This window comes from Octopus bimaculoides, chromosome 5, assembly GCF_046866305.1.
Source record: "Octopus bimaculoides isolate indiv1 chromosome 5, ASM4686630v1, whole genome shotgun sequence".
Lineage (NCBI taxonomy): Eukaryota > Metazoa > Mollusca > Cephalopoda > Octopoda > Octopodidae > Octopus > Octopus bimaculoides.
The window spans coordinates 73,364,331-73,389,085 of record NC_142932.1 but is presented as its reverse complement, the minus strand read 5'-3'; the positions used below and the strand labels follow the sequence as shown (position 1 = coordinate 73,389,085).

General features: G+C 37.3%; 1 protein-coding gene across 1 annotated transcript in view; it reads right to left on the bottom strand.

Moving 5' to 3' along the window:
- Window positions 1-878: 878 nt before the first annotated feature.
- LOC106870012 (ATP synthase-coupling factor 6, mitochondrial) overlaps window positions 879-24,755 on the bottom strand; it is a 30,114-nt gene continuing 6,237 nt past the window's right edge. The window contains exons 2-4 of the mRNA XM_014915974.3: window positions 23,570-23,744; window positions 14,105-14,238; window positions 879-1,190 (exon numbers count right to left, since the gene is read on the bottom strand). Coding sequence (XP_014771460.1) covers window positions 1,075-1,190; window positions 14,105-14,238; window positions 23,570-23,736 — 417 coding nt within the window. The 5' untranslated portion in view covers window positions 23,737-23,744 and the 3' untranslated portion in view covers window positions 879-1,074. The remainder of the gene's footprint in view (window positions 1,191-14,104; window positions 14,239-23,569; window positions 23,745-24,755) is intronic.

Sequence of the window (24,755 nt, the reverse complement as noted above, 5' to 3'; positions counted from 1 at the left end):
ATTGAAACAAGTACAAAAAATAAAATATAAAAAAAAAAATATATATATATATATACACACACAAACAGGCTTCCTTTAGTTTCCGTGTACCATATTTACTCACAAAGCTTTGGGCAGCTCAAGGTTTTAGTAGAAGATACTTCTCTAAGGTGTCACAAAATGGGATTGAACTCAACCATGTGGCTGAGAAACAAACTCAACCACACAGCTTTTAATAACTGTTAAAGAACTTCATTATAAAAAAGCCAGACTGTATTGAAAATTAAATATCTAATGGTCGATATAATTACTATTAATTAACCAGACAAATCTGACCATTCTTAGAACAATGTATCATATTTCATCTTTCTGGCACAAAACCAGCAGACTGATTGATCAATTTGATTGTCCGATAAGTGTTAAAAATGTTAAAATATCATCATTATAATTGTTTTACTGTCCACTTATCCATGCTTGCATAGATCAGACAAAAATAAGTGAAGCAGATTTTCTATGGCCAGATGCCCTTCTTGTAGCCAACCCTTTCCTGTTTCCAAGTAAAGTAATATTAGCCCACTGCTAGACATTTTTACACAGGATTGAAAACAAAGGATGCTGTTTTTATGACAGTGACACTTATTTACAACCATTACACAATGTCAAAATAGAGTGTAACACACATACGCACAAAAATGATGGGTTTCTTTCAGTTTCCATCAACCAAATCCACTCACAAGGCTTTGGTCAGCATGAGGGCTAAAAGTAGAAAACACTTGCCCAAGCTGCTGCACAGTGGGACTGCACCTGAAACTATGTGGTTTAGAAGCAAACTTCTTAACCACATACCTGCACATAAAATGTTAAAGATATATTTTTAAAAAAATAAAAACACAGCCAAATTAATGTAAAATTCATTTATTTTGTAATTAACATGAAACACCAACACCTGTGATTGAACATAGACTTTCTACAACTCCTTTAAGGATTCTCTCCCAAAAGAAATACAAAACTGTTCCTTTTATTTGGATGTTTCACTCATTTCAACAAAACTATATCAAAAGAAAAAGATAATTTGTTTCCTAAGTTGTTTCCTATTTAAATATCAAAATAAGGAACATTTGAGTCTTCATCACCGGCCTCTTCAGCTGCTGCTTCTGCCTCAGCAGCGGCTGATGCTTCAATTTTCACACTTACAGCATCTAATGTTGGATCTGAAATGAAAGATAAAGAAATAAAATTAACTTAACAAAAAGGAAAGACCAAAATAAGAGGAATGTTTTAGAGTTTACAAATAACACTGTGTAACATGATTTTTGTCCTTGGGTAGCAACTGTTATTTCCTGTCTGCTTACTCCTAGAAAGCATGAAAAAAGAATTTTTTAGTCAAATGAATCAACCCCAGTACTTGTTTTTTGTTAGTCTTGGTACTTATTCTATTAGGCTTTTTTGCTGAACCACTAAGTTACAGGGATGTAAACATACACACGATGGGCTTCTTCCAGTTTTTGTCTACTAAATCCACTCACAAGGCTTTGGTTGGCCTGAGACTATAGTAGATGACACTTGCCCGAGGTTCCACACAGTGGGACCGAACCTGGAACCAGCCACGCCTGCACCTATGCCATAAAAAAAAAAAAATCCAGCTGTGATAGGAGCGTTTTGCATTCAGGAGTTTAAATGACAAAATGGAACAAATCCATTAAATGACACAGCACCTCCTTGACTTGTAGAGTAGAAACTAATGATTGAGGAATGTTGCATTGATTGCCTTTATATTTGATATTATCATCATCATCATTATGGTTGTAGATATATTAAACCAAATCAATTTTGTATGACATTTTGGGTAAAAAAAAAACCAACAAACAAAATAAACATGGTGTAATGAATGCAAACAGGCAAAATTACAAGATGGGAAATAATTGTGAAAATGATAAAAAGTTCTAGATTAGAAATAATGAATATTTCAGTAACGATGTAATGGCTAATTTATTATTAATTACGTGTTATTGATAATGAAAGATGGGAGGGGAGTCACTTCTGTGGGAAATAAAGAATCTATGACCTTTTGTGGAAACACCATTTTCTAAACGAAATGAAATGGTGACTTAGTAACATGTCAACCAGAGGATGCATTAACCCTTTTAATACCAACCTGCCCCAGACAGCCACTGAATCTATAGTACAACCTTCCTGTATTAAAATGATCTAAGTTTACCCTAATTTTTTCTTTTTTATTACAGGGAAGAAGCTTGCTCCCCAACCACATGGTTCTTGGTTCAGTCCCATTGCGTGGCACCTCAGTTAACCATCTACTATAGCCTCAAGCCAACCAAAACCTTGTGAATAGATTTGGTAGACGGAAACTGAAAGAAGCCCATTGCATGTGTGTGTATATATATATATATATGTATATATTAGTCTTTGTGTGTGTGAGAGTATCTGTCCCCCACCAACATTTGACAACTGGTGATGTGTTTATATCCCCATAACTTAGAGGTTTGGAAAAAGAGACTGATAGAGTAAGTACCAGGCTGAGGTCAATTCATTTGACTAAAAACTTCAAGGTAATGCCGCAGCATGGCTGTAGTCTAATGACTGAAGCATAGAAAAGAAAAAAACACTACCACCTTTGCTTCAATCAATTTTGAAAATAATGAAGTATTTATTAAAATAACCCTGTCATTATTAAAGTTGTTTCGAACATAAATTATCAGGAAATTTTAATTTAGATTGCTTTAAAACAGGAAGCTTGTACCATAAAACTAGAGGTAGCCTCAGGTAGGGTGGCATCAAAAGGGTTAAAGTCTCCCATCAAAATTCCATGTTAATTTATGTTCCAAACACCAGCTTTATAATGACAAAGTTATTTTACTAAATTCATTATTTTCAAAATCAACTGAATCTAAGCAGTGTATTTCAATGGAAATATGGTAACCAAATAGTTAACAGGATCTTAAATGCACTATATCTGAAGGAAAAAACCCCAGCTCCATTGCCTCTAGATCAGATACGCTGAATTAGAGATGACCTAGAGCTAAACAACAACTGGTTTTTTTTCCCCATTTTACCCAATAACTTTCTTTCTTTCAGAATAAGGTGAAGAATAAAAGCAGCACAATACTTCCAATACATCAAATTAGCTTTTCTATAACGAACCTAGCAATATAATTTATTTCTCATATCCTGAAAGTTATTTTGATATTTATCAAAGCATAATCAATCAATTTTCTAGCATTCACAGAACTTAGAGAAAATAACAAATCTCATGTCTGCAAGAATTTTGGAAACAGATTGTTGGTACAAGGACACTTATTTCCAAATGCCAATTCCTCAGACATATAATTTAATATTCCTCACGTAAGTATTATTAAAAAAGAAATTGAGAAAAAAGTCATCTATCAAAGTTTAGGTTTTGAACACAGATTAGTTAGTGGCCTAACCACAGAACCATTATACAACATCCAGTTTGTAGACTAAGCATTTAGCTAGTAGTTAGCAGTCTAACCACTAAGCCACTAAACCCCAAAAATCCAGACTAAAGCTGGTTTCTAACGTAAGCAACTGAAATAAGGTTAACAAGATCATAAAATTGACTGTAGTATGTCATCAATGAATAATCTAAAATTCATAAGACATAACAGAGATAGACACAGGCATAAGTTGTAATGTGTAGCTGCTATTACTAGTAACAAAGATAGACAGTAGCTTGCTTACCAACCACATGGTTCTGGATTCAGTTCCACTGCGTGGCACCTAGGGCAAGTGTCTTCTACTATAGCCTTGGACCAACCAAAGCCTTGTGAGTGAATATGGTAGATGGAAACTGAAAGAAGTCTGTTGTGTGTGTATATATATGTATGTTTGTGTGTCTGTTTGTCCCCCCCCCCATCACTTGACAACCAATGCTGGTGTGTTTATGTACCCTTAACTTAGCAGTTTGGCAAAATGAACCAATAGAATAAGTACCAGGCTTACAAAGAATAACTCTTGGGGTCGATTTGCTCGACTAAAGGCAGTGCTCCAGCATGGCTGCAGTCAAATGACTGAAACAAGTAAAAGAGTAAAAGAATATGCAGCATCTGGGGATATCTTGTATAACAGTGACAGACTGATACAGATATAAGTAGTAGCTTGTAATCACTAATAACAATGAAATGTGTTGTTCATGCTTGAAGGACTAGCGGAAATATTACCCTACTTAAAAACAGGTGAGAGGTGGCAAGAAGAGCATCTCAACATACAAAATCTGCCTCAACAGATTTTGTCTGATCCATGTAAGCATGGGAAAGTGTAAATTAAAACAATGATGAACTTATGAGTAATTACTAAGTGCAGTTATGGCTGTGCTAAGAATTTCATTTCACAACCGCGTGCTTTGAGCAAATGTTTTCTATCTCATAGCCCTGAGTTGAAACAAATATATAGTAGGCAAATTAAATGGTGTGTGATTTTTATTTTTTTACATTGAATATTAGGTACTTATTTTAATGACCTCAAAAGGATGAAAGGTAAAGTTGACCTCGGCAGCATTTGAACTCAGAATGTAAAGACATGAAATGCTGCTAAGCATTTTGCCAGACACACTAATGATTTTGCCAGTTCACAACTTTAATCTTAATACTAAAACTCTAGGGATGTTTGTGTGTAGCTGAAATATCTCAAAAATAGTATATCTTATCTTAATTTCTTTTGCATATTTATTTGCATACTTACCTTCAGCAGTGCGGTTCAAATTTTTGTGATATTTGGACCTCTATTTATTAATGAAAACAAACACAATTTTTGTTCGCTATTTCTTGATGTAAAAAAGAAAAAAAAACATGGCTTCCATGATGTCAACACACACAAACACACACAATGAATGTCACGGCGTGTCAATAAACGCAAACACACATCCGCTATCTGTGACATACACACAGTCTTCGCACTCTAAGAAAAAACAAAAATGTTGACTTTTGACGTAGACAATATTTTAAGCATTTAGAAATATTTTTAACTGAATGTGATTTAAAAAATTTAAGTTATTTGTACAGTAAGTATTTATATGTAAGCTTTCTTTAAACAAACAATATTTTAATATATTTTAAAAATTATTTTCAATATTTATTTACTTTTATTTTAAAGTGAAAGAGAAGAGAAAGTGAAAGCGAAGAAGTGAAAGATGTATATACGTGTATGTGAAAGAGAGAAAGAAAGCAAGAGAGAGGAAGGGAGAGAGACAAAGTAAGTGAAGGAATGTGTTGTCATGTATATGTACATACATCAATATATATGCGTACATCTTTTTTGTATGTACGTATGCATGTATCTCTGCGTGTGTGTGTGTGTGAGAGTGAGTGAGTGAGTGAGAGAGAGAGAGAGAGAGAGAACATGTGTGTTCTCATGTATGTCTAAGTGGCACTTTCTCTCTCTCTCTCTCTCTCACACACACACACATTCATTTCATATATCTTTCACTTTAAATGAAAATCTTTTACAGAAATTATTGAACAAAACCAGTTGATCCGGATGACAGTTCTGAGGGTCAAAGCAAAAGACTGCCCCAAATGAATACTATTACAAAAATTTTTTCGAGTGCATTCGACGTGTCTCAGCTCCAAAGATTTGGCTGCTATTTCTAGCATGCCCTGCTACCACGTAACAGCTATTTGCGATAAAGGACCCGAAATACCCGTTACGTGGTACCAGGACGTACAAGAAATAGCAGCCAAATCTTTCTTTTCTGGGGAAAGGTGCCGTTTACGCGTGATTTTGATGTCACATTCATTGAAAGCATGTGAAATAACCAGGAAAAGAGAAAAAAACGCACAGAACAAAACTCCATTGCTGCGAAACAGACTTTCCAAGTGATCCAACAGGTCACGGGCAGTCTAGCATATATATAAATACATTTATCTATCTATCTATCCATACATATATATGTGGGTAAATCAAATGATATTCTGTCTTTCAGGAATATCAAATAAGTTTTTTAAAATGGTTTTCCTCCCCATTTTTATTTTCTATTCACAGAGAGAAAAGAAAAGACATTAGTTTATAATCATTACAAACAATGGTTCTGGTGTGTTGAGAAGAATTAGTTTACTTGGCAAACACATGTCATCATGGGTGGTTAGCTCTTATTTGGAGTTGTGCAACAAATAATATTTGGAGCACATTGGTGAATTCTGAGAAGTCCATAAATTATAGAAACCACAACCAATGAGATAATAAATTCAAGATGATCCTTGCCCAAACATGATGAAGTTTGGCTAAAATTCTACAACTGGCTACCCTTGCTATCACCAACTTCTTTACATTAAGCACATTTTGTTGTGGTACTAACACTAGGTAGGCAGTGGGTTAGTAGACTCATTTGAGCATCATATTAAGATGCTTTGCAGTATTCATTTTGGTTCTCTACATACTGAGTTCAAATCTCCAACTGAAGTCAACTTTGCCTTTTATCCTTTCAGAGTTAATAAGGTACCAGTCCAGTATCAGAGTTGACTGTTTATCTCTGGAGAAAATTAGCTGTGTTCAGACATTCAGATGGAGGGGTTCTGCCAGGTTTAAAATATTCAAAATATGCTCAGAGTGAAAGGCAGGTTGTATGATGTCTGTGTATGTACAGCTATGTTACATGGCAGTGAAACATGGGTTTTGACTACAGAGGACTTGTGAAGGCTTGAAAGAAATGCTGGATGGATAATGTCAGTGTGCACACAACATAGTGTAAATGATTTAAGAGGAAAACTGGGTTTTAGAGGCATCAGATGTGTGCAAGAGAGAAGACTGCATTGGTTGGTCATGTGATGTGTATGGATGGGAACAGCTGTGTAAAGAAGTGCTGAGCTCTAATTGTGGAGGGGAACTGTGGAGGGGGGTAGACCCAGGAAGACATGGGACGAAGTGGTGAGAAAGGATCTACAGATGCTGAGCCTCAGACGAAATGACAAGGGACTAGGAGTTATGGTGATTTGCTGTACTTAAAAAGACACGTCAACCTAAGTAAAATCAGTCTTCCATATATACAGGCTTGTCCTTTGCAGGTGCCACACAAAATGCACCTATGCCAGTGCAACGCAAATACACCCATGCCGGTGGCACATAAAAAGTACCCAGCACACTCTGTAAAGTGGTTTGGTGCTAGGAAGGACATCCAACTACAGAAACCATGCCACAACAGACAATTAGAATCTGGACAACCCCCCCAGCTGGCCAGTTCTATGTCAAACCATCCAACCCATGCCAACATGAAAGATGGACATTAAACAATGAACATGATGATACTATGTCACAACTGCACTCTATGATTCTGTCAGGAGATGAGGGCCCAAGGAAGAAAGGAACAACATACATACGTTTCTATTAGCATGAGGTGAAAACTGGAACATGGAAACAGAAATATCATGCAGTTATTTATGTCCATGCTAATTATCTCCTCATATTCCAGTGTTTATTTTGCATGTTCTGTCTTACAAAAATAATAAAATAAATATCATAGAACTGAGGTTGATAGAGTCAATTGAAACCATTTAAAGTTAGTGCTCCAGCATAGCCACAATCAACTGACTGAAGCCAATAAAAGAATAAAATGAAGGCAAGCTTGCATATTAATGGTCATTATTGCTAGAAATCCCCAAAACAAGTATTCAGTTATTACAGCAGTATACCACTTCAATCTCTGAAAGTGATATCGCACTACTGATTAGATGCAAACTGTGATTAGTAAAGATAAAGTTTAGCTTTCCCTCCAGAAACAATTCAATATAATGACTATGATGTTATGTTATCAGACAGCTGAGCACACAGTGTTCAGTTTTGGCTATGAATGGACAAGGTTGTTAGAATGCTTTTCAGTATTGATGTTATTAATGTTTTGCACTTTGACTGCAAATCTTGCCACAGTCAACTTTACCTTCCAGTCTTTTGGGGGTCATTAAAAAAAGTACCAATCCAAGGCAGTAGATTGGCAGAACTGTTAGAGAAATGGACAAGATACTTTGTGATATCTGCTGCAGTATTTTGTGTTATGAGTTTAAATTCTACTTCCAATAAACCAGCCTCCTTTTAATGGAAACGGCTCACATGGGACACAATTTAAGGTGACAGTCTCTTACGTCAAATAGATCAATGGCCAACTAATGCAACATCTCAGTTACAACCAGGAAAACTAGTGGAATGTGTACAAAAAACAAAATAAAAAATATAGACCACATCATATTTTATGTCAATACATTTGTGTGTTTATTTAATGTCCATTTTATCATGCAAGAAACGGTTGGATAGGGACTTCAAATGATTTTACAGTTGAATGTTCTTCCCATTGCCAACCCATACCCATTTAATTTTTTTTTTATTTCACAGGTCTTTGAAAGTACAAGATAACTGTCAGAATGTCAACAAAGAATGTAAACATTATATCACTGTTGCCCTCAGACAGTAACAAAGTGAAGCCAAAGAATGTCAACATTCACACACATACATATTAAGTCATCCCATAAACAATACTGTTTTTTTATAGTTATTTTATTTTTTTAAATTAAGAAAACCATTTCTTTTTCAATCTAAAATATACTCTCCTTCATTTTCTACAATGCTCTTCCATCTATCTGGTAGACTTGCAAGGCCCCACTTCCAAAATTCACTTGTCCATGATGAAAAATACTGCTCCACTACTGTTCTGACCTCGTCTACAGAATTCATATCTTTTTTGTCCAAATGATTTTGAAGACTGTGGAATAAATGATAATCAGATGGGACAATGTCTGGTAAATATGGAGGGTGGGGCATCATTTCCCATTCAAACTGCTCCAGCCTTTGGAATGTCATCTTCACAGTATGTAGCCAAGCATTATCTTGATAGAAGAACACCTTTCATCTTGAAACCATAGATGGTCGTTTTTCTTCTAGCACTGATGTCAATGAATGGTTGAATAATCAAATTCCAGCTTCTCTGCTCGTTCCTTAACAGTTACAATGGGATTTTGTTCCACCAGGGTCTGCAGGATGTCCCGTCAAGCTCTACAGATCCTCCAGGATGAGGTTCATCTTCTAGGCTGTTGTTTCTGGCTCAGAATTTCTGGAACCACTGTTAACACTGGCTTATGCTTATTGTCTGATCGTCATATACTGCATTAAGATTCCTCACACTTTCCATTGTGTTGTTGCCTTTACTGAATTCATAAAGCAAAATATGCCCAATATGCTCCATTAAAGCTTTGAAAAAATAACTGTTAAAATCGAAATGCACTCTTCAAAATTTGCACTAAGAATAAGGACAAGGTAAAATTATACCTACTTTTATCACAAGTTGATGCAGGTAGTTTATCCCACCCCACTCTGACTTTTCATGCAATTGAAAACACCATGATATTTATGGGAGGACTCAATATGTATATATATAATATACACACACACACACACTCCACACTTCTAAACAAATTTCCATCCTCCAAATTCACTCACAAGGTGGGGCTATAATAGAAATCCTAGCTCAAGGTGTTGCAGAGTGAGACTGAACCCAAAACTGTGTGGGTGCAAAATGAACTTAATTACTGGAAAAGTACTAGGGTTGCATATAATTCACTTATACACAACCATTAAGTATGGCCTTGTCCTTCATAAGATATCTTAGGAAAAGAAAGTTTAATATATCTATAGAGTACATCTACACACCAGTGTTAACAATAGATAAACCATTGTGATACCAACTCAACCGAGATCAACCGTGTTCTATTTATAGATACTCGTTTTAAAGTGATTTCAATTAAAATCTGTAAAAATTCCAAGTTAGTTAATGTGCTGCTATGATGGGAGAATTTTTCGAGATTCTTTGAGCTCCACAGACACACGTACCTTTAGCATAGTTCTGAGGGACATTCAGTATGACATGGAATGTGACAAAGCTGGTCCTTTGAAATACAGGTACTACTCATTTTTGCAAGCTGAGTGGACTGGAGCAACATGAAATAAAGCATCTTGCTCAAAGACACAACGTGCCACCAGTAATTGAACTTACAACCTTATGACTGTGAGCTGAATACCCCTAACCACTAAGCCATGCGCCTTTACAATAGTTAATATACTAAATAACAAGTGGGTAATGACTTCTCATAACCCATGCTATCATCATCATTGACATTTAACACCTGTTTTCCTTGAGTTGCACAGCTTGACAGGAACTGGCATGGCCAGGGGATACACCAGGTTCCATAGTCTGTCTTGGCTTGGTTTCTACAACTGGAAGCCCTTCCTAATGCCAACCACTCCACAAAGTGTACAGGGTGCTTTTTATGTGACATCACCACCCACACCAATGTTTTTTCTGTGGCACCCTGGTTTTAGGATCTCAATTCTGTTGTGGTGGGTGGGTTTTCTTAAGTACAGCAATGCACCACATATCTCAGTCCTCTGTCATCTCCTTCGTAAGATTCAAACAAAAGTCAGTGTTACCAAAAAGTGAGTGGGAATGAATAAAAATATCGTATTTGCTGGTGTATAAGCCACACCCCCGATTTTTGGTCCACTACGGGGGGGGGGGGGAAAGGTGGGGGAAACTGATAAATAACTGTGGCTAATAAAAAAGAAGAAATGTGGGATGCTTACAAACTTCAATTTCATGATGATTTCATACTTAACAAACATTTCCGACTGCAATCATTGATATTCATAATTATTAATGGAAGAAGATCAAGTCCAGGTTTTAAATGCAAAAGATAAGAGAACATCCCAATTCTGGCCACTTTTCCGTCTTGCCCTTCATCGCCTTCTTTTTGGGCATCGACTCGATTGTGGCCTTATTGGAGTGCCATCGTCAGGCAACAGATTCATCAACCCTGAAGTGACGGCAGACAAAAGAGAGTTTGAAGGCGGCTGTGCATGCTTGTCTTGGCTTGATGACTTGACTGTCATTGAACTTGAAGAGCGAAGTAGATGAGTCCCGTAAAGCTAATTATGGTCCAAACAATAGGATATAGCTTGAAAGCTTCCTTTGATCATTAGTTTTCTTTATGTACAAACAAACCAATGCAATTACCAGTACTTTAAGGTACAGTAATGAAATTCAAGTTGACTTGATTGATTTGTGTTCCTTTGTAGCATTGGTGATGGCATGAAACTTACCTTTCCCAGTTCAAGATGATTCTGAATAAATGCACTTATCTCCCCTTATATGAAATACATTTCATCAATCACATTCAAGAATAATCACAGCTCTCCCTCTCTCTCGTTTCCCTATGTGGTGAGATAAGTCATACATCCAGGTCACAGAACAATAGTTGTTTACGTTGTAGACCCGGGGATTACAGAACTCGTGGTAAATCAGAGGGTGAGTGGAAATTGCAATCAGCTGTCAACCATAGTGCATTTGTCGGACAAAAGGTAAGTCTATACAGAAATTCTCACTACTTTTCTACAGGGCGGTGGAACCATCAAAGCAGAGGCTGAGATTGAGATGAGACTGGCGCATGTTGGCTTGAAATGCATAATGTTATAAGAGCGTATGACAGACAAAATGGATGATGAAATAAGAATAATTAAAAAGTTCTTTTTTTTTTTACTAGTTTTAACAGCAAGAATTGTAGGGGGTGCTAGTACCACATGAATCTATACTATAAAAGGCAGATTTTCTCTGTGTGTATGTTTAAAATTCATACATTTACACAATTCCAAATTTCTTCGATTAAACAATCGCAATTAATATTCTAAATACAATAAGTTAGGTCACTGCATCATTTTTTCACTCCAAAAAATTCCTAATCATCATCATCATCATCATCGTTTAACGTCCGCTTTCCATGCTAGCATGGGTTGGACGATTTGACTGAGGACTGGTGCAACCGGATGGCTACACCAGGCTCCAATCTAATTTGGCAGAGTTTCTACAGCTGGATGCCCTTCCTAACGCCAACCACTCAGAGAGTGTAGTGGGTGCTTTTACGTGTCAGCGAATAAAATCCTTAAAACTACACAGTAAACATTTTCTCCCTAATAAAATCTAATTTCCTCTTTCTAATACAAATCCTTTCAACTCCTACTTTCTCTTATGAGCCTTTAAGGAAAATCCAACAACAAATACAAAAATAAAGGAAGGAGAAAAAGAAAACTATTTCAGTATCAAATCACATTTCGATACTGTAATGACAGGTACTTTTAGTACATACAAAATTACTTTGCCCCTCTAAAATTAACATTTCTATTCCTCTTAAACATCGTTTACGAATGATCCAAGAAAAAAGACAAAGAAATGAAGGAGAGTGAGAGTCAAATAAACAGACATACTGCCAATCATACGTAAATACACACATATATATGTACCTATGGTTACCAATGACCTCATTCTAATTGTCGGGAATTATAAGTTTACTTTCCATTTCTAACACCGTCATTTACCAGTGAGACATCTTTCTCAAATACGATCAACAAACATTTATTCCCTACAAACTGTGAGTTTTTTTTGAAAATCTTTTCGTAAATCTTGAGATTAACACCCACATCATTACCTACCTAACCCTAACACTGTAGTGAAAATCGTACGGGTGTTAATCTGAAAATTTAACAATCTTTTTTAAAACACTTTTAATTACTAACATCTTTTTTATTTAGTGTTTGTGTTGCCCATATATATATACACTTAAGACTTAGTTGTGGGTTGGGAGTTTGATCGGCAGAGGTCATTATTATTATTATTTATTTATTATTATTATTATTATTTAAAAATTTTCCCACAACGGCGGCTTCGGGCAGGTGGAGAATAGTCGATTATATTGACCCCTGTGTTCAACTGGTACTTATTTTTTAGACCCCGAAAGGATGAAAGGCAAAGTCAACTTCAGCGGAATTTGAACTCACACACTCATACATACAAATATCTGTCATTCTCTTCCAAATACGATCGACAGTCAAACATTTATTCCTTACGAACTGAATTTTTTTAATATCTTTCTTGAAACGCATTTACTTACTACCATATATAGACACAGAATACACACAAATACCTGTCATTTTTTTTTTTAGTGTGTGTGTGTGTGTGTTACCCATCTTAATATATAATGCTGAAGTTCTGTATTTACTAACATTTTTTTATTTAGTGTGTATGTGTGTGTGTGTGTTGCCCATATATATATGCACTTAAGACTTAGTTGTGGGCTGGGAGTTTGATCTGCAGAGGTCATTATTATTATTATTCAGATTAACACCCGCACGATTTTCACTAGGGTGTTAGGGTTATGGTTTTTGGGTCAGGGTTACGGTTTTAGGGTTACGATGAGGGTTAGTCTTACGGTTACGGTTTTAGGGTTAGGGTTACGTAATCATGCAGGTGTTAATCTGAAAAATCACCGAAATGTGAAAACTACCGACCCTCCCATCTGTTATAACTTTTGTTGTTCTGTTTAATATGTACATAGATTATGCCTCCAAACAAGAGAGCTTGCTGGGGAAAGAAAGCAACCGGTTTAAAAAGACAGCAACAGACTGCAGCAATTCACCACATTCCAGAAGTTACTTTGAACATAATGCAAAACGGTGCATCATCATCTACTGCCCAATCTGATAGAATTCTGGCAGAACTGTGTAGCAACAGATCGCCAGCAATTGCTTCATCAGAAATTGCTGTCCTACCTCCTGCGAAAAGGAATTACCCTGCTATGTGTAATCAAGGCAGCGCAAAAAGTTGTTTTGCACAAGCATTTGTATAGCCAATTAGACAGATGAAATTTACATACACTTAATAATGTTACACAAAACAGCCTTCAGACTTCCCCTATTAATTTCGTCTTTTGAATTATTATGAACATATTTACATCATAAGGGTTTTTTCATTGTAAGGCTTTCTTTTTCAGTTGATTTTCACCTAGCAAGACTTATCGTAGATGGCGTAATAAGTCACACCCGGACAACGTCGGGTTATACTGCTAGTCTTGGATAATTACATGAAATAATGTTCGGCTTTTAGACTGACTTTTCCTTGTACCCATGTATAAACCGAATCCTTACCCTTCTTGGATTTTCCAGTCGGAAAAAAGTGCGGTTAATACCCCGACAAATACAGTAGCTGGGAACGACAAAAATAACAGCAAAGTCATGTTTAACTGTTTCGATATATAAGAAGAAAAAAAATGAGAATATATATACTAACCAGTCCAAGTGAAAGTTGGGAACTGTGTCATATCTTGTCCTTCAACATTATATACTCGGCTTACTTTGTTAAGTTCCTCATCCAAAGTTTTCTTTACTTCAGGTGTCACGTCAACCATCTGGCCACTGGCAGCTCTGAAAAATATACATATACAGGTATAGGTGTGTGGTTAAGATGCCCACTTTACCCTTTACAACCATATGGTTCCAGGTTCAGTCAGGTAAGTATATTCTACTATAGCCTTGGACCAGCCAATGCCTTGTGAGTGAATTTGGTAGATGGGAACTATATGAAGGTCCATTTGTGTGTGCGTGTGTATATATATATATGAAGATATATGTGTATATAATTCATTGTAGGATTCATTTGAATCAAGGTATTTTAACATTCAGGACACCAGGAAAGGGTTGAGTTTAGTACATGTATATACCACATACAAAGATATTGTACATACATGTGCATATACAGGACATATCCATACACTTATACTTGTATATGCACACATAAATACACATATACATGCAAATATACACCGATGCATGTAGGTTCATGATCCAATGCAAGATCCAGATCCAACATAGGTTCCAGCAACAACAAAGGTTCCAGGTATGGTGTTCACATGAAATAATAACACAAATGGGTTAAGGTTCACTACAGCTGTTTCAGACATGTTTATTGATGAATCGTTCAGTTACATCATGAAAAAACCGTTTTCTTCAGGTGATTAAAAGTTTGGTTCGGAGAAAACAATACCACAAGATGTGGGTCGACCATCAAAATTAGGCATCACTGAAGAATGAAAACACACTGAGGGTTAACAAGATTTAATTGGCCATGATGTCACAAGTCACCCACACATGCGTACGCACGCATGCATGCATGCCGACATTACATATATGCGTACGCACGTATGCCTACGTATACGCGTATGCACATATACCTGCAAATACACGTACGCACATATGCCTACATATATGCGTACACCTACATATACGCATATGCATACATATGTGTGTGTGTGTGTGTATGTATGCATGTATATATATATATATATATATATACTAGCTGTTAGGCCCAGCATTGTTTGTGTTTTCCATGTTGAAGTTAAGCCCACCTCTGACCTTGTATTGAAATCTTCTACATTCCCCATGCCAACTATTACTCATTAAGATACATATGTTGCTGTGATGGTAACAGTAATAACATCAAGCACAGTTACATCAATAATATTATCAATATATAGCATGATAGATTTTGTATCTATCATAGAACATACTGAAGGCATGATCACATGTCAGATAAAGAGACCTCTGGGGAACAGGAGGAAAATGCGCATAATACCTAGCATATAAATCCAGAAGTAAAAATAAATAATACACAAATGTCTATATGCATAAATACATACATGCATTTACAAACACATACAGATGCATATATACATACATACATGTATGTGTGTGTTCCTCTGCCACCGCTTGACAACTGGTGTTGGTTTGTTTATGCTCCCATCACTTAGCAGTTCAGTAAAACAAGCTGATAGAATAAACAGACTTGTGCTGGGATGAGTTGTCCGACTAAAACTCTTCAAGCAATGCTCCTGCATGGTTGCAGTTCAATGATTGAAGCAAGTAGAAGATAAAAGATACCCATACATACGTACACACACACACACACACATATATTGCATCATCATTTAGCGTCCCTTGTCCATGCTGGCATGGGTTGGATGGTTTGACCAGGGATGGCAAACTGGAAGGCTGCACCAGACTCCAGTCTGATTTGATATGGTTATTACAGCCCTTCCTAATGCCAACCACTCCGAGAGGGTAGTGGGTGCTTTTACATGACACCAGTATCTGCCATGACTGCGATTTTACTTGGCTTGATGGGTCTTCTGCTTAAGCACAAAGGTGTCAGTCATTGCCTCTGTGACGCCCAACGCTCAAAAGGTACTTTTTATGTGCCACTGGTATGGGTGCCAGTTATGTGACACTAGCATCAGCCACGACTACAATTTCACTTGGCTTGATGGGTCTTCTCAAGCACAGCATATCACCAAAAGTCTTGGTCACTAGTAATTGCCTCTGTGAGGCCCAAAGTTAGAAAATCATGCTTCATCACTTCGTCCCATATCTTCCTGGGTCTACCTCTACCACAGGTTACCTCTACAGTTAGAGATTGGCACTTTTTTACACAGCTGTTCTTGTCCATCCGCATTACATGACCATACCAGCACAGTCGTTTCTCTTGCACACCACATCTGATGCCTCTTATGCCCAACTTTTCTCTCAAGATGTTTACACACTGTCGAACAGACATACTGACATTGTACAACCAGCAAAGTATACTGGCTTCATTTCTTTCAAGCCTACGCATGTCCTTGGCTGTTACAGCCCATATTTCACTGCCGTATGGCATAGCTGTTTGTATACAGGCATCATACAATCTGCCTTTCACTCTGAGAGAGAAGTCCTTTGTTGCCAGCAAGAGTAGGAGCTTTCTGAACTTTGCCCAGCCTAATCTTATTCTCACAACTACACTCTCAGAGCATCCACCTCCACTACTAACTTGGTTACCTCGATAACGGAAGCTATGTACTACCTCTAGCTTACCCCACTGACATTTGGTGAAGTCGATTTTCTGTACATTTTCGGTTTTTATTGTACTTGTGCATCTTCCACAGACAAAAGCTGTTTTCCCTGTTAACATTCCTCTGGTATTGCTGCATCTCTTATGTGTTTGAATCTTACACAGGGTGCATCTCATGGAGTTTCTACCCACGCCTTTTCTACAAATTGAGCAGGGCCATCTACCTGAAGAGATTTGTGATTTGTCTGCCTTCCTATTTACTAAGATTTTGGTTTTTGCTAAGGTCCTTCGATTCTAAACCTTGCTTCTATACCTGGAACTACTTCTGTAGTTCTGGTAGTGATTCAGCTATAAGAACAAGGTCATCAGCATAGAGGAGCTCCCAGGGAAGCCTGTATTAAATTCCTCTGTTATTGCCTGGAGGACTATGATGAAGAAGAGGGGGCTGAAGATTGATCCTAGGTGAACCCCTATTTGTACCCTGAATTATTTGCTGTACTCATTGCCAACCCTCACCTTACTGGTAGTGTCTCTGTACAGCTCTCATCAGCCACTCGTCTATCCCTAGTTTCCACATTAACCACCAGATAAGAGATCAGGGGACCCTGTCAAAAGCTTTCTCCAAGTTAACAAAAGCCAAGTACAGAGGTTTATCTTTGGCTATGTATTTCTCCTGCAGCTGACTTACCAGAAATATAGCATCAGTGGTGCTTCACCCTGGCACCACACACACACACACATATATATATGATAGATTTCCATCATACAGGAATGAGCATTCAGTTGTCTAATCAGCTGAATTACCTGCTCTTGGCTGAAACAGCATAACACTGAGTGCGACTTTTGAATCACAGGTATAATGTACCCAACAAGCTTCCATATAGTTTCTGTCCACCCAATATGGATATATGTACTTTAATCCATAACTGAATCCAACAAAGAATATTTCTTGTTAACTAAAGACCTCATCAAAGAATAACATAATGCTAGCATGGAAGGCAGACATTAAACAATGATGATGATGTCAGATCCAGAAATGCTAAATATAGAAAACTTGTAGTGCTCAAATGATTTGAACATACATTCCAAAATCTTTATCAAGGACTAAGTTCATGGGTTAAAGAGTGACTATAAGAAGAATCCAGGTGAGATGATATGAAGATAATGATGTCAACAAACACATTTGGGCTTGATATATAAAATATACATACATATATACATGTAAATGTATATAGGGGACAGGAGTATATATGGGAACAAAAACTGAAAATATTTGGTTAATAAACAGTCATGTATAAGCATATAGATATTAATATACTTACAAAACAGATTTAAATGGAGTACAAAAAATGCAGAAAACTAAGAGAGGGGATGGCATGCTAGTATTTAAACCTTTATCTGACAGAGGATCCTCCAACTTCCACATTTCTATTCTCCAAAATACCCTGTGATTATGAGTTCATCCAGCTCTTAGCTTGTGAACACTAATCTATGTTGATTGGTATTTTCTTACCAAAGAAGATCTTAGTATTCAAAACCAAATCTCATTTCCTGGTGAATATAAACTCTAACTGGTTTGTAAGTTCACTTGAATGGTAGGTTATCAGGTGCTTGGAAAGTTTCTTGAAGTTAATTTTACAAACAGTTAGACCATTTGCATAACAGAACTCAAAGAGCCTTGATTCCTTCTCACTCCTTGTAGCATCCAAACAACATCTGAAGCCACTGTGTTGGTCTCAGCACACCAATTAATGCCACCAGCTGTTCTAACGAATCCACTGTCATTCACTATCAAGGTAATCTACAAGAGAGCCTCAGAGAAAAGGTCATCCCTTTGTTTACCTGTCTCTCTTGATTGCAGTCCATACACTGAGAATTTAGCTCAAACATTTTAATACTATATTCATTTAAAATAACTATTAAGACTGCATCTTTTTTTTACAAACACTATACAATCCTCACAGTTGAGTTACATTTGGATTAAATATTTCATGTTTATGAGGATAGCTGCATAAAGACGCGTCAATCTCTAACTATGGAGGGAACCTGTGAATGAGGTAGACCTAGAAAGACATAGGATGAGGTGGTGAAGCATAATCTTTGAATGTGGGGTCTCACAGAGGTGATAACAAGTGACCATGACCTTTGGCAATTTGTTGTGCTTGAGAAGACTCGTCAAATTAGGTGAAATCGTAGTTGTGGCAGGTGCTGGTGAGACATAACACCATCCCGTGCCAGTGACGCATAGAAGCACCCGTGCCAGTGACACATAAAAGCACCCGTGCCGGTGACGCATAAAAGGCACCCACTACACTCTCAGAGCAGTTAACATTAGGAAGAGCATCTAGCTATACAAATCAAACCAAAGTCAGACTGGATCCAGGAGCAACTCTCTGGCTTGCCAGTTCCAGTCAAATCATCTAACTCATGCCAGCATGGAAAGCAGACATTAAATGATAATGATGAGAATATTGATGACTCTACAAAAAACAAAAGCCAATTTTAGATCTCAATTCACAAAACATTTTAAAATATTCTAGATTAATTAGTTTTGCAGTACCCTGTAGCTATTATAAATATTGTATGTTTATATAGAATTCTATTCAACACCTTTGTTACCATATCTCTGTTAAAATACACAGCCTTTGTTTCAAATAACGAATAATTTAGTGAAATAACTCTGTAATTATTAAATAGATGTTTGGAACATAAATTAACATGAAATTTTAATGGAAGGGCTTAATTTAGATAATTTTACAACAGAAAATTTATACCATAGACTCTGAAGAGAGAGAGGGGCAGTCTCAGGCCATGCCAGGATTGAAAATGGACATTAAACAATTGGTTAACCTCTAAAATACTATCATAGACCTCCAGGGGTCATGTGGACCTTGGTTGAAAAATCACTGCTATAATCTTATCCTGTAAAGGACATAATGAGCAATCTAGTGTTGGGTCACAAAAAAATACACTCACAACACTTAAATGTCTAATTCTGTATACTAATATGGTTGAGATAACACAACTTTTGACATTTGCACAGCACTTAGAGCCATTTTATTTACAGTTGGATGCTTTTCCCTCTAATTGCTCATCAAAGTAGAAAGAATAAGGACGTTTTGTTGTCACTACATCCTCAGACAAAAATACTGAAGTCACTCATTCATACCACAAATTATCACAAAAATGTCAATGAAATGAAAAATTAAAGCCTACTCTGTATCCCAAAATCCAATGGGAAACTCATGCAAGTTTCAATAACAGCAAAACCAAGAGCTGGCAACTGAAGATGTAATTTGAGGCTACTGGTTGCAGAAATAGTCACACATTATGTCCAGATTGCAATGGCATTCCACAGAAATCCTACAACACCTCCACTGTACAGTTAACCCTACTTGTCTAAATCTACTAGACCAATGTAACAACAACCCTGGGAAAAAGAGATGTATGACTGCAACATGAATTGCAGCACTGAACTTCTACTGGGGCTGCTACAATATCACTGAAGTAAGCAAAGTTATGTACCATGCTTTAGTTTTCAGTCCATGAAAACACACACACGAACATACATACATACACGTGTGTGACCAGTTGTCGTCCCTGTAAAGTTTACAGCCATTGCGCCATGAATATGACTATTAGAATGTGAAGTCAATTTACAGAACATCATAGGATGTATGTATGTATAGGTGTGTGTGTGTGTATATATATATATATATATATATATATATATATATACCAGAGTAAGCACATGAAATGTGCAACAAGGTGGAAAAAAGAGTACTCAAATACCAGAGGTAGAGTAATATGCTTTATTTAAAAGCAGCAGAAATATAACAAAAAAACTGTTACTCTGAGTTTCACGTTCCTGTTCATCGGACAGTTTTGTTGAACGGGAACGTGAAACTCAGAGTAACAGTTTTTTTTGTTATATTTCTGCTGCTTTTAAATAAAGTATATATATATTTTATTTGTTTGTCATTTGACTGTGGCCATGCTGGAGCACTGCCTTTAGTTGAACAAATCAACCCTAGGACTTATATAGTAGAAGACACTTGCCCAAGGTGCCACACAGTAGGACTGAGCCCGGAGCTATGTGGTTGGTAGCCACTTCTGTGCCTCTCTCTCTCTCTCTGTCTCTTTATCTCTCTCTCTCTCTCTCTATATATATATATATATATATATATGTATATATATATATATATATATATATATATGGCCCTGCTCAGTATGTAGAAAAGGAGTAGGTAGTAACTCTATAAGATGTACCCGGTGCAAGCTATGGACACATAAGAGGTGCAGCAACATCAAAGGCAGGTTAACTAGCAAGTTAGTTTTTGTTTGTGGCAGATGTTCAGGTGCAATAAAGACTGTAAACAAACAGGAAACAACTTCTATCTCATTCCAGGGTGAAAAACTAGAGGTAGTCGATAGCTTCCGCTATCTGGGCGACCAAGTTAGTAGTGGGGGTGGGTGCGCTGAAAGTGTAGCTGCTAGAATAAGAATAGCCTGGGCAAAGTTTAGAGAGCTCTTACCCCTGCTGGCGACAAAGGGACTCTCACTCAGAGTAAAAGGCAGACTGTATGACGCATGCGTACGAACAGCAATGCTACATGGCAGTGAAACATGGGCTGTAACTGCTGAGGACATACGTAAGCTCGCAAGGAATGAAGCCAGTATGCTCCGTTGGATGTGTAATGTCAATGTGAATACCCATCAGAGTGTAAGTATCTTGAGAGAAAAGCTGAACATTAGAAGCATCAGTTGTGGTGTGCAAGAGAGACGATTGCGCTGGTATGGACATGTGGTGAGAATGGATGAGGATAGCTGCGTGAAAAAGTGCCACACCCTAACAGTTGAGGGAACCCGTGGAAGAGGTAGGCCCAGGAAGACCTGGGCTGAGGTGGTGAGGCAAGACCTTCGAACATTGGGCCTCACCGAGGCGATGACTACTAACCGAGACCTTTGGAAATGTGCTGTGCGTGAGAAGACCCGGCAAGCCAAGTAAGATCGTTGCCAGTGCCCCTGGACTGGTTCTTGTGCGGGTGGCACATGAGATGCACCATTTTGAGCATGGCCGTTGCCAGTACCGCCTGACTGGCTCCCGTAGGATTTTCGAGCGAGATCGTTGCCAGTGCCCCTGGACTGGCTTGTGCGGGTGGCACATAAAAGACACCATTTCGAGCGTGGCCGTTTTCGTGCGGGTGACACGTAAAAGCACCCACTACACTCTCTGAGTGGTTGGCGTTAGGAAGGGCATCCAGCTGTAGAAACTCTGTCAAATTAGATTGGAGCCTGGTGTTGCCATCCGGTTTCACCAGTCCTCAGTCAAATCGTCCAACCCATGCTAGCATGGAAAGCGGACGTTAAACGATGATGATGATGATGATGATGATGATATACATATCTTATCATTTAATGTTGACTTTTCCATGCTTGCCTAAGTCAAACGCAATTTTGCTGAAGCAGATTTTCTACATCTAGACGTCCTTCCTGCTGCTAACCATTACTTGTTTCAATGGTCAGATATATTTTCCATGAAAGATTGAAGATGAAGAACATCACTTGTATGACAGTCATATTGTTTACCATTATCACATGATGTCAAAACAAGGGTACACACACACACAGTTCAAATTTACAGAAAACAAGATGAAGATAGATGAAGGAACAACAAGCAAGTGTATTAGTTTAAGAATGGAAAAGTCTTTGATGTTTTGAGCCTACGCTCTTTGACAAAAAGGATTGAAAGGCAAAAAAAAGAGAGAGAGAAAAAAAAATGTAGGAATTTTATATATACACACATACACATATATATATACACACACACACACACACATATATATATATACACACACACATACATACATATATATACACACATATATGATGGGCTTCTTTCAGTTTTCGACAACAAAATCTACTCACGCAGCTTTGGTTGACCCAGATATAGAAGACACTTGCCCAAGGTACCATGCAGTGGGATTTTATATATATATATATATATATATATATATATATATAACGTGAGAGAGTTAGGGGTTGGGGGTTCAACCCACTAAGGGATAGTATCTATCCAGTATACTGCTGGGAGGGTACCCAATTATTGCTACACTAGTGCTACACATATATGAGCTTCTTTCAGTTTTCGTCTACAAAATCTACTTACATAGCTTTGGTTGACCCAGATATAGAAGACACTTGCCCAAGGTACCATGCAGTGGGATCAAACCTGTGACCATCTAGTTGGGAAGCCAGCTTCATAACCACACAGCCATGCTTTTATTGCGAAAAAGTCAGTGAAGTAAATACTATAACATTGTGCCCTACCTACAAACTGTTAGAGACAATGAATTTTACAGTGTGTACCATTAGTGTCATTCTTATTACACCCTGCCTTTAATATCTCTCTCCATTACTTTTCAGCACTGTCTCTCATTTATCCCTACCCTTCCACACCATCATCCACTTGTATACTCTATTTTCGTCCTCGCTCTAACCCTAGTTCATCTTTCTCAATCATCCTCTCTTCTATCCCCTTTATTGGTTAACCCCTAAAATACTTTTGTAGCCCTCCAGGGGTCATGTGGACCTCGGTTGAGAACCACTGCTATAATCTTATCCTGTAAAGGACATGACAACCACTCTGTTGGGTCACAAAAAATGCACCCACAACACTGTACAGTGGTGGTGGTCTTCTGATTATGCCTAAGAAGGCAGTTGCTCTGAGTAAGAACTGATCTGAAGTGTGACAACCTGCCCAAGCCATGTAACCATAGAAAGTAGCCATAAAACAATGATAATGGTGATGAAGATTAAGATGTACAATGTTGTTCTTTGGTAGAGGAAATAACTCTTCAGATAAACTGAACTTACTTGCTTTTGTTGGCATATTCCCTGACTTTGGTGACAAATAACTGTTGGATGGGGTCAAGTGCTGCTGCAGTCTGCATAGCTGGAGCAGAAAGCCCAATGTTACGCTGTGCAGCATTGCTGATCACTCGAGAGACACTGTTGACACCACTGAGGATTCTGGGAAACATCTTGGCAGCTGTTAAAAGGAATCATTATTATAAACGTTCATTTATGGTGAACAAAAAGAATCCAACAAAGTATAAAATTCATTAAACTTTAATTTAACCCTTTGATATTCAGGTTAAGATGTCAAATGTAATGCTTATTTATCCACATTGTTTTGAATTCATCATAAATTACCTTATAACTTCAAGATTTTGATGATGTGATTACTTTTAGAATGACATTGTAGGGAAGGTGTGAGAGGTCAAATCTGACCAGTATGAACATAAAGCAGGTGAAAACATTTTGGTTGGATATGGCCAGTTTAAATGCTAGCAAAACAAAAATTTAAAATCATGTGGGGTATAACTTGCTCAAAAATATGTAGAAATCAAGATAATTTATAAAATAAGTTAGTGAAAACCGAGATTTTGTCTTTGATACAATTTTAGTTTCATGACGCCCAACATATACATTTCAGTTACATTTTGAAACAGTCATCTAATTAACTTTTACCAAGACCAACCAAATATGGAGTGAAGGAGAAATACTTTTTTTTTTTAAAAAACAATTTTCCTCCAATTTTATCTGAGCAGATCCAACTTGATCCCATAGTTTTCTTTTGGATTATGTTGCATTCTAGACAACATAACAAATATGGCTGCATTAAAATATAAATTGTGTAGTCACTGCACTGTTGGGTAATTTTTAGTATCAAACTTTTGCTGACTTACCTAACATAAAGCAAATACCCAAACTAAAATTAAGAATAAGGAGTGGGGATCATCCTAATGTTTCAACGGATTACAAAAACTTATGTATCAGCAAATTAAGCTTACCTAACTCTACAGCAAGAAACTTGTCCTGGACCTTTCCCCCATACTTTAACCTCTTAATACCTGGCATAAAGCAATCTCCGTCTCTATTACAGTTCCACTTGGTCAAGGAAAGTCTTAGTCTTGGAAAACTTTCAACTTTATGAGAAAAATTAACCCCATGACAACAGTTGTTTATCAGGCAACAGTTATCGTCACAGCTGAGGTCA